Raw genomic sequence first — 10,376 nt, forward strand, 5'->3', positions numbered from 1 at the left:
AGAAAAAACAAAACAAATACAATGAACCATGCAAGAGCAAAGTACAACAACTTAAAAACTTAATAAGATAGCATGAGATAATGAGGTGTCTCAGGCTACTTTGAAGTGATCAATAATAGAATTTCCAACAAGATTCCCAAATATTAGGGAAAACAAAGTCATCTTATGTTTGTGGTACAAGAAAAAGTCAAGGCAGGTCTGTCAAAGCAGCCATGACCTGTTAAAATGTGGTGTTAAGAGTACCTTTAAGAATCAAAGCTGACAATAACAACAATTCCATCATATTGTAGTTGGTTTACATATTTGCAACACAATACTAATAAGTATGGAGACTAGTAACACAAATTGGCAATAAAGGAACAAAACATACAGAGCTGAAGTAAAATGTTTACTGCAGAACACTGCCTTTTCATGGTCACTCAGTCTTCTAAGTAACACTTCTCTGCCCCATCATTTTGATACAAAATTCGTGAATAACAAATAAATAAAATCATTCTAATGTTTAATTAGAATCACAAAACAAATATGTATTTATGTACGTTAGTGATTGTACAAATGCACTTAAAATAGTTCTAAAGAAACTTTCACAAAAATTAAAGTAGATAGTGATGCTGTGAGCAGCTCACATAAGTCAAAGCTCGGAAAGTTTAATTCACATGTAGGTGACAAGACAGTTTTCTGCAAATGGAATCAAAACCAAAGTTGAAGATACGGCATCCCTCATTGATTCAGCAAATGGTCCACCATGCTCTATTCCAACTCAAATTTGAGCTAAGACAGTAGAACCTGTAATTGTGATAGGCTAGTTGAAAAGAAATAGAAACTTATCTGGACAGTATGGTCATACAGACCTGTATTAAATGAAAATTTAGGCGTGTGCTCTTGGCTTCATGAGCCAAAAAAAGCTTATGTTCAAAATCTTTTGATTGGGTAGTACTTTAACAAAAAGAGAGCTAGAGTAGTTCTGGCCTTCTCTAGAAGCCAACCTCTTCCTTCTACCCTCTAATAAATGAAGATGAAAATATAATCTGCAAATACTTATGGTCTATAACCAGTGGAGTATGACAAAAATCTAGATATACAGATAAAAAACACACAATAAGAAGTGCACTAATATGCGCTACTTGTTCTCAGGTACTAAAAGAAATACTGCAAGCTAAGAGGAAGCACTGAAGAGGTTTCGAGGCAAAAGATGAGACACAGCTTTGTAAACCAAATCAAATACAGTACCTACTTAATATAAAGATTGCCCATACAACTGTTGAAATTGTGGAAATGATGAAAGATCCCTTAGAACAATTTTATTATTCCACAACATGTAATCCCACCATTAATCAAATATAGAGGGAAATGTACTACAATTATGCATTGTATGTGAAAGCATACCCAGAAATAATTTAAATGTAGCTAATTTTTGTGAGATGCTAAAAGCAAAAATATACTTAGATAAGTATACAAAATTGATTAATTCCATGTGATAATCAGAAATATTAAGGTGCTGACAACAGCATTGCCAAAATATTTTCTCTTTCAAAATTGAGATTTAATCCACATAAACATGTCAAACTTCAGCAGAACAAAAAACCTTGGTAATGTGCTCCAAGAAATACAACTTGGAAATAGCAATGAGGCGATGAAACATCTAAGGATAACAAAATGGCTAAAAGCAGCTAGCCAAACAATAAAAATGCAATGTGTAGTGAAAGAAAATTACGGCACAAAGTTTCTGAACAAAACTACAAGAAAACAATCAAACTTCCAACCGAAATTTTTCTCTTCTTTACTTTAAAAAAAAAGTAACACTACTGAGATATCAAAAAGCACAAGCAGCCTACATGACATCAACAAAAAACTCACAAGGATTGCCCATTGCCATCCGGAATGATTGCCGACTGCCTGAAATGTCTTCAGCATTGGGTGTGCCTGTGGCTGTTGGGCCGCTGCCAACAGAACTCCCTTGATGAGGTGGAGTTGTGGTTGTAGTTGCAACTGATTGTTCTGAACCACTCGAGCGAGATCTTGATCCTCCGGACCGGCGTCCGCCTCCATGACCGTGCCCATGGGTGCGAACCAGGTCACTGTCACTTGCTGAGCTTCCACCTGACTTCAGCAGGTCCTTATCTTTTAAACAATGCTGCTCTGAACCATTGCTGCTGCCTCCTGCAAACACAAGTTTCCAAAAATGTCATCTGCAGAGAAGACACAAACAAGGCATTGAAATCTACTCATGCTAAATGATAGAAGTTGTTATGTTACCCCAAAAGTAAAAAAAGAGCCGTAAGCCCAGAAAGACAAAAAGCACATTGCAAGTTATGGTTTCTAAAAATATTTACATAGAAATGTTAAAAAAAACCATCCACAAGCCAAAAAATCTACAAACAAGATTAAAGTGGAAATATGTGAAAAATTGATATGTAGAAAAGATCAGATATCACTTCTTTGCAGTAAATGTTATGTGTGTTTCTTTGAAAGAAAAAAAAACAAGAAAAAAAACAACAACTTCTAATTAGTCTGCTATCACTGCAACACACACACACTAACACACACACTGACACACACAAGCTTAAATAGCCAGAAGCAAAAAAGCAGAAGGTGTGATGGTTTATACTGTTTTGTAATCAATAAAAAGCTATAGTGACTTCGTCCATAATCAAATATGAGGAACTGAGTCATTTTGGATAGATATACTTACAGATGTAGTAATTGGGAAAGACATTACAAATTAATGACTTTTAAAGTACAGAATTTCACTGATATCGAAATAATACTGTAGCTCAAAAATGTCTTGGATACATAAATCAAGGAAAATATTTGAATATTGGGCAAAGAACAGACCAGAAGAAATACCTTTAACAACACCTTCAAACAAAAAGAGCCGCAACAAAGGACACTTACATTCTAGCAGCAAAGTCTCAGCATCCAGTAACGTCTCTGCATCCAGTAAAGTCTCAGCATCAGATGGAGATAAGCTTTGAACAGTTGTGGGCTCACCTGAGCCGGAGTGGACACTCGCACTCTCTTCACGACCGTAGCTGTATGCCCCAGGCTCATTGTTGTAGTTGAATGGCATAGGTGTATATCCAGCACCATGAGGTAGATACGTGCCAGCATAGGGCATGTGTGTTCCAGTCCATGGTGCAGTTGCTACAGTGCTTGGAGGAGGAAGGGGTCCAACTGTGTCTCGATCAACTGATACACAATCATCATGAAGCTTGAGGGTAGACATTGCTGAAAAACAAAGGGAAAAAACAATCAAAAAAGGTTCTTAAAAAGACGTTATAAAAACCCAAATTATTATTATTATTAATTTTTATATTACCGTGACTAAGAACATCACCAAATATATAATAACATTGCTCAGAAAATGTGATTTTGTTCACAGTATGCCTGATGTATCCTGCTTTAAGCATCTGAGAAGCATATTTACGGGCTTCTCGACGATCCAAGAAACCCTCTACATGACTATTTAACCAATCAACAACATCAGCCCCTGTGCACCAACAAAAAATAACAATGTAACACATTGAAAGGTGTAATACAAACACGCTAATTGAACAAAAGAATAAAAACAAAAAATACAAACCAATAAACGCATTTGGTATGGTTATTTTTAACCACATACGATCCCTTATTTCTAATCCTGAGTCTGGTCGGGCCATTGCAGCAACTATAGTTGACATGTCTGTATTGACCGTCAGGTGCAGTTCTTCAAATGGTCCTAGGAAGGTTTCATCATTGTTACAAATTTATAAAATATCAACCAAACAAGTTATACTGAGGGAACAAAAAGAGGAGCACATAGAAAGATAAAACCAACTTACTTTCAGTATCAGGCAATGTTGAGTTGATTGAGGAGCTTGTTGAAGTAAGAGTACTCACAGAAGGTGGTCTCAGGGGAAAAGACTCACCTGAAACATAAGCAAATCCAGAAATGAAAAATAGCTACCTCAAAATGAACTTGAAAAGTCAGCAACTTATTTTGATTGAATAATTTTTCCAGTTATGTTTACAGTAACAGAATTACATTCCATATGTGGTAAATATGAGTGATATCCACAATAGGAATATTGCTGATTAACTTGGACTTGGGTGGTATGGGGTTCAAGCAATAAAACAAGATCAATTACTTCACAGAAGGTGTAAGGACAAACAATAATAAATTACCTCTTAATGCCGCTGTGTGGGCCACCCATGCACCAGGATCTATTGGCCTTACTGGTTCAGTGCGAGGAATAGTGAAATAGCCCTTTGGGTTTGGATCCCAACATTTGGCAACTACTAGTTTAATAGGTCTGAAATAAAAAGTCTGTTAATAAGGTGTCAATGTAGATAAACAAGGTACCCACAGTTATGGTTTGCTAAAAATCAACATTACCCAGGTTTTTGCACAACTTCTCTTAGCACTCTAACAGCTTCATCATTTGACATGTTCTCAAAATTTATATCATTAACCTGCAAGATCATGTCACCTGGTTCTATGCGGCCATCCAAAGCAACGGCACCCCTGTTGAACACAAAATATGTTGGGTTTTGAAATAATTCACCATTACTTCCCTAAATTTAAATTAATTGCTAATATTTACCCTTTCATAATGGACCCAACATAAATGCCGCCATCACCACCTTTATTGCTCTGTCCAACAATACTGATACCCAGAAAATTAACTGTGTCCATATTTAATGTAACAGTGATAATATTAAGAGACATGGTGGAATCTGTAATGGATGAGAATGATGATGTACGAGACATTGCTGGAGGAGCTCGGTGGCGTCTTCTTCTCTGTGGTCTTCTCCGTGAATGGAGTCTTGAGACCACACTTGATGAATCTAGAAGACATAAATTAAAAAAGGTTGTCAATTGCATTACTATGTAGAGTATAATGTCCATTAAGAATAATTGTAGTAAGAAACACACCAAGCGTGCCTCGGTCCATTGACATTTGAGTATGCCTTCCTGTCGTGGAGGTAATTCTGCTAGAAGCATCATCCTCAGACTCAAGAAAACTTGTTGTTTCTAGATCTGAACTGAGCATGGAAGATGATTCGTATCCATGACCACTTCTATGTCTTGAATGTCCATTCATTCGCAAGCCTGATTTAGGAATGGAAAAAAAAATAATGAAAATAATCTTGACACATAAAAATAGCAAACGAGAACTGAGAAATTGGAGTCAACTTGCCATTGTATTGGTTGTATTTTTCATGGCGAGCACTTTTGTGTAAGCTGTGGTGGCCAGGTCGGGAACTAATGATTGACTCGGTTTCAGTACAAGTCAGATCATCAACATTTGATCTCATAAGTGAAGGATTTCCCATCCTAAAAAGATATATTAAGAAATTTAAAGAGGATATAGAATAGAACATAATGTATTTCCAAAATAAGAATAATATCATACCTTGGGTCACTTGGACGGTCACCATTTTTACCATCTGAATGAGCAGCGCTTTCAGTGCATTGTGACGTGCCATCAGACACATTGCTTCCTTCTGCAGAAACAAGCTGCAACGAAATTCATTATTAAAGATTACAAAGACTTAAAACTAAAAGGATACCTTGTAATAAAATAAAATAAATACCCATGAAACTACGCGGCCATTGAAACATGGTAGATGTGCCTCATCATCCACAATTTCTTCTTTCACAACCCTGTAACAGATAAACAACAATTCATGACAGAGGAGATATTGTTGTTTTAGAGAATATAACATACACAAGGGTAGAATAACTAAATAAGGCCCAAACAAGGACTTTATCTAAATCCAGATTTGACAGGCCGTTTTAGAAAGAAAAACAAAATACAGTTTCTTGCTCAATTATCTTTGGCAAGTAAATGGGTAGAATTTGATCACCTCATATATACTTAAATTGGTGTTGTAGAACACTGACAAAATGAGCAAGAGAAACTAGGTTGATATTGCAAATGTATTAATTTGTGTTTATTTTCAATTGAGAAAGTGGGCAAAATAGGCTTAGGCAACCAGGAGCCGATTTCGGATATTTTACAAATGCAGAAAATGCAAGGGACAAAACAGCAAGTGCTGGAAATACAAGGAGGCTGACCGTGCGCCGAAAAAATACCCACAGGGTTAAGAAAAGACTCAAAGACACAAGTAAACTTACCCAAAATCATCATCCATCGACTTAAAAAAGAACTTGTAGTTAGGGCGGTTGAGAACATTTTTGAAGTCCGCGAGAGTAACTTGATCAGGAGCGATGGGCAATTTCACTAAGTATGGAGTTTCTTCGTCGTCTATGTGGTAAATTACTTTAGTTTCATCCATTTCTAATCAGACAAGTCAACAAGCCTCAGCCCGCAAACACAGCATTTATTTTCAACATGGAGGACTAACGAGGACGTCAAATTTCTTTTGGCTGGTAGCCCTTCGACAACAAGATGGCACGGCCAGCTTTCTCTTACTTTCCACTGAATAATAATTAGAAATTCCTCGTGTAGTGGGTAAAACCACGCAATGTGTCAATTATTTTTGCCTCTGCAGGTTTTGTTTATCAATTAAAATGTGTACGACAAACCACAGACCGCAATCTACAAGAATCCGGGCTCGCTTAAGAAAATCCGCTCCGCTCCGCTCGGCCGTGGAATGGAAACGGCGGCCGGCAAGGCTCGATCCTGTAGCTTGTTTTGAACCAACGTTCTCAATGCGAACAATAATTTGATAAATATTTGTTTAAGTAAATGGTCTGACACAAAAAAGTATTATTCATCATGGAGAAAACTAATGCTAAAGCGAAATCTGCAGCACCGACTGTAGATCAAATCAATGCTGACCATATCACAGAGGTAAGTTGCCCTTGTTTATGCAAAACCTAACCTCATCTAATAAGATATTTGTTTGTCAATCAGTGGATTTAAAGTAAAATAACTCACGTCATTTCTTATTAAACTTAACTAGAAACTTATCAAGAACAAGATATTATTTTACTGCTATTAAAGAGCTTATGATGTATTTTAGCATTGGTTTGGTTATCATACCCTGCAACTAAACAAGTTTTGTTTTCATTCTCCTAGTTGTCCAATAAATATTGGGCGCCATATACCGAGTCATCACTTCTTCCATTTGATCCTAAGGTTGTAGAAGACATTTACACCAAAGAAATACTTGGATCGAAGTAAGTTCTGAGTGATGTCATTTTCAGCACCACCTTATGTTGACAGTTCCGCCTAAATAATTTTCTTTAATAGTTTTTCAGTACGGCGAACAATGATGCTCGAGTTCAGTCAGTGTCTAGAGAATTTTTTGTGGCCCAACTATAAGACAGGTGAGTCATCTCATGCTCACATGATGGCCATTGTGATCCTTCTCAATGAAAAGTTTCGGGAGCGAGTGCCAGTTTGGGAGGTAAGGGAAAATTCAATTATGCATTTTTAAAACGTCACTGACGATCAGGTTTACTCTATTACTGTTTTTTTAACATGTATTCCAGGCTTTTAAGAAAAGGCCAACACATTTTCCTGGTTTTTTCCAACAAGTTCTGGAGGCTTGTCTGATAGACACTGATCCTGGACGTCTGAAAGAGCAACTTAAAGAACAGACTGCTTTACTGGTTTTTCTTAACCACTGTTTTAACAGCATGGAAGTTGATCTAATCCGTGAGCAAGTCAGGAGGCTTGTTTCATTATCAATGTGGATTTCACTACAACAGGTGCATATAAAAATGAGTAATTATGTGTTTTATTTGTCTACAGTAGGATACTGTTTACAGACTACAGCTGATTGTTTTTGTTGTAGGGCCGTCGTGAGCAAGAGCTAAAACTTGTCCCTAAATGGCGAAAGTACTGGAAGGTGCTGCAGAAGAAAGATTCTCCTGAACAGCGAGAAAAATTGGAATGGGAGCGTAAATTTCTGCATCGATTGATGTTGAAGTTTCTTGATATTCTTGAAAAAATACCAGAGGAAGGAGGTAAGTTTAACATTCATCTTGATTCCAACTATTCATACACTTCCTGTAACATTTTAAGAATGTATTTTCACCCATCTCTTTCACAGGTGCTGTGTGCCCTCAGGTTCTCCGGTACTGTGAGCGATTTATGGAATTTGTCATTGACCTTGAAGCCCTACTTCCCACTCGTCGATTCTTTAACACAGTCATGGATGACTGCCATCTTGTTGTCAGATGTCAGCTCTCAAACCTTGCAAATCGCGCGGATGGCAACCTCTTCATGCAGGTAAGAGTTATAAACTAATTATGAATCAACAAAATCAAACTTTTTGATTTTGAAATCTTTAACACTTTATTGTGGCCACATTTGTGGTCACGTGGGACCCAATGCGTTAAATAGAGTTGGCAGTGTTGACGTGGCCTACTTAGTAGATTGGTTAAAGAGTACCCTTAGAATTGGAATTGTCAATTGGAATTATTGAGACGATTGACAATGAATGTAGGAGTTTATGTTGGTTTTTAACTGAGGTAGTTGAACATCGTCAAGAAATTGTGACGGTTGTCAATTGAGACGAATTCAGCATTCCTTGGGTTTTTGTCACCTATCAGCAATGCGTCTGAAGGTACCCACATGGGGCATGGAGGGTATACCTGGCCCCAGGTGTGTCCTCACCCAGTTTTAGGTCATCTTGAATCTTGCAAGGGTCTCAAATTTAGAGTTTTGGTGCAGTATCAAGTAGTAGGTGGGAAAATGTGGACTTTTCTTTGGCTTGGAGGGCAAGCAAGTCATAAGATTGAGTTCTATAAAAAATTTATACAAATTAAAAAAAAACACAAAAGTAAAACAGCAATGTTAACAATATTTTAACACACATTTAACAAATGAAGTTTATACATCTAATAACTATAGAAAGTTACTTTAGAATTCATTTCCTCCTAAACTTTGTTTTAACTTTTTACTTCCACAAATTTTTAGTTAAAGTTGTCAAGAGTATCAATGTAGTGCATTTCCTCTCCCCATTCACAAGTTTCAGGGGTGGGTTCACCAGGACGACAACAGGTACATATACAATTGTCATAACAGCAAGTTTTACGCAGGTGAAATGTTACTCTTTTTTGGCTCAATACACATATATATAGTAATAGTAAAGCTTGCAGTATGTTTGTGCTAATATTTATGTAGCACAATAAAGGGGATGGAATCCATGTCAACATAAAGAATAACCATGCTATTGTCATAACCAGAAATACTTTCACAAACATTTGAAAGCTATATTTTAGTTTGCTGTGAATTCTACCAAAAGACTGTATTCTACTTATGGTGTGTGCTGTACTCCTCCAAAAGTAAAAGTTGATGATGACTAGAACAGCAACAGGGACAAAGAAAACAGCTATCCCCATCCATCCTAAACAGAAAAATCAATTATTGGTTTCAGTTTTTAAAATTTATTTTCATGCTGTATATCTCATTTAACTTTACTAAGGGTTGGCCCATACCATGTGTGCCAGCTAGTGCTGAACACATGACTGTGTTACTTACCAACATTCCTCTGGTTGGCAGAGCACACAAGAGTAGTGGTTGTCTCTTTACTGGGAAACATGAAGTGGGCAAACAATGCAATGATTCCGAGTGTCGCTGTACATCCCCATACATAACAAGAATAATAGCAATATTTGCGTCCATCTGTACTTCTTAAAAAGACATTGCTTGACCTATAAAGTGAAAAAAATTAGATAAGTTAAATGTATGAAAAGTTGTAGTAATAGGAATCAAATTTAAGCTTCTTTTCTTCTTAACAATTGGTACTCACTTGAAATGTCGGTGTACATAGTAACCCATACTATTAATCCAGAAGAATGCCGCCAACAAAGAAGTATATAGAATTGCATCTATGGGGAAAAGTAGGAAAAACTCTTATGAAAAAGTATTTGTTGACAATATTAGTGAGTATAATTCAATTACGCACTTACCAGCAACCAAAAAGCTGACATGGCTACTAAATTCAGTGAATGTACGCACAAGGTCTGCTGTCTGAGCTACTATGAGGCAAATACTGATAGATGTTATTATATTGCCAACAAGATCTCGTAGTTGTGGCAAAATAAAGTAAACTATGGCAATTGACAGAAAGCATATTATGCAAAATACGTGGCAGAGAGGGTCTACAACACGGGATATCAGGAATTCAGTATTTGTCCAGTCTGTCATAGGCTTTGGTATGCATAATTGTGAGTATATAGATTCCCTTCCATCCTCTAAGATTGCCTACAAAGTGAAAGATTTGTTTATAATCAGTTAAAAGTATTGAATCTCATTTTTTAAGGCATAAATTACCAAGTAATAATTAGTCACCTTATCAAGACAGTATTGTCCTTGCATGTAATCATAAAATCGAGGCTCATCTTGGAGTCCATTATGTTCAAATGATTCAAGAGATTTACCAGGGCTGAATTCGCTACCTGCTTCCTATTTTTT

General features: G+C 36.7%; 4 protein-coding genes across 11 annotated transcripts in view; 1 reads left to right on the forward strand and 3 right to left on the reverse strand.

Annotated features, from left to right (window-relative positions):
* LOC113207915 (segment polarity protein dishevelled homolog DVL-3) overlaps positions 1-6,421 on the reverse strand; it is a 12,665-nt gene extending 6,244 nt beyond the window's left edge. The window contains exons 1-14 of one of the 3 annotated variants that reach the window (XM_026424675.2): positions 6,122-6,421; positions 5,578-5,647; positions 5,397-5,500; positions 5,181-5,317; positions 4,916-5,092; positions 4,584-4,827; positions 4,376-4,504; positions 4,165-4,292; positions 3,822-3,908; positions 3,584-3,718; positions 3,320-3,490; positions 2,992-3,228; positions 1,858-2,160; positions 134-786 (exon numbers count right to left, since the gene is read on the reverse strand). In XM_026424675.2, the coding sequence (XP_026280460.1) occupies positions 761-786; positions 1,858-2,160; positions 2,992-3,228; positions 3,320-3,490; positions 3,584-3,718; positions 3,822-3,908; positions 4,165-4,292; positions 4,376-4,504; positions 4,584-4,827; positions 4,916-5,092; positions 5,181-5,317; positions 5,397-5,500; positions 5,578-5,647; positions 6,122-6,282 (2,109 nt within the window). In that variant the 5' untranslated portion in view covers positions 6,283-6,421 and the 3' untranslated portion in view covers positions 134-760. Of the gene's footprint in view, positions 1-133; positions 787-1,857; positions 2,161-2,895; positions 3,229-3,319; positions 3,491-3,583; positions 3,719-3,821; positions 3,909-4,164; positions 4,293-4,375; positions 4,505-4,583; positions 4,828-4,915; positions 5,093-5,180; positions 5,318-5,396; positions 5,501-5,577; positions 5,648-6,121 lie in introns of those variants that run through there. The other 2 variants (XM_026424674.2, XM_026424676.2) reach the window with 2 other exon arrangements.
* LOC113207919 (probable G-protein coupled receptor Mth-like 2) overlaps positions 1-10,376 on the reverse strand; it is an 18,214-nt gene that overhangs the window by 976 nt on the left and 6,862 nt on the right. The window lies entirely within an intron of this gene.
* LOC113207912 (RNA helicase aquarius) overlaps positions 6,581-10,376 on the forward strand; it is a 30,214-nt gene continuing 26,418 nt past the window's right edge. For all 6 annotated transcript variants that reach the window (XM_026424671.2, XM_052267191.1, XM_052267189.1 and 3 more), the window contains exons 1-6: positions 6,581-6,800; positions 7,029-7,129; positions 7,203-7,359; positions 7,445-7,663; positions 7,750-7,921; positions 8,008-8,186. In XM_026424671.2, coding sequence (XP_026280456.2) covers positions 6,726-6,800; positions 7,029-7,129; positions 7,203-7,359; positions 7,445-7,663; positions 7,750-7,921; positions 8,008-8,186 — 903 coding nt within the window. In that variant the 5' untranslated portion in view covers positions 6,581-6,725. The remainder of the gene's footprint in view (positions 6,801-7,028; positions 7,130-7,202; positions 7,360-7,444; positions 7,664-7,749; positions 7,922-8,007; positions 8,187-10,376) is intronic.
* Positions 8,695-10,376, reverse strand: part of LOC113207920 (probable G-protein coupled receptor Mth-like 5) — a 13,434-nt gene continuing 11,752 nt past the window's right edge. Inside the window, exons 3-7 of the mRNA XM_026424684.2 lie at positions 10,254-10,367; positions 9,872-10,166; positions 9,712-9,790; positions 9,441-9,613; positions 8,695-9,306 (exon numbers count right to left, since the gene is read on the reverse strand). Coding sequence (XP_026280469.1) covers positions 8,873-9,306; positions 9,441-9,613; positions 9,712-9,790; positions 9,872-10,166; positions 10,254-10,367 — 1,095 coding nt within the window. The 3' untranslated portion in view covers positions 8,695-8,872. The remainder of the gene's footprint in view (positions 9,307-9,440; positions 9,614-9,711; positions 9,791-9,871; positions 10,167-10,253; positions 10,368-10,376) is intronic.

The sequence above is a fragment of the Frankliniella occidentalis genome, unplaced genomic scaffold, assembly GCF_000697945.3.
Source record: "Frankliniella occidentalis isolate FOCC.00 unplaced genomic scaffold, Focc_3.1 Scaffold47, whole genome shotgun sequence".
NCBI lineage: Eukaryota > Metazoa > Arthropoda > Insecta > Thysanoptera > Thripidae > Frankliniella > Frankliniella occidentalis.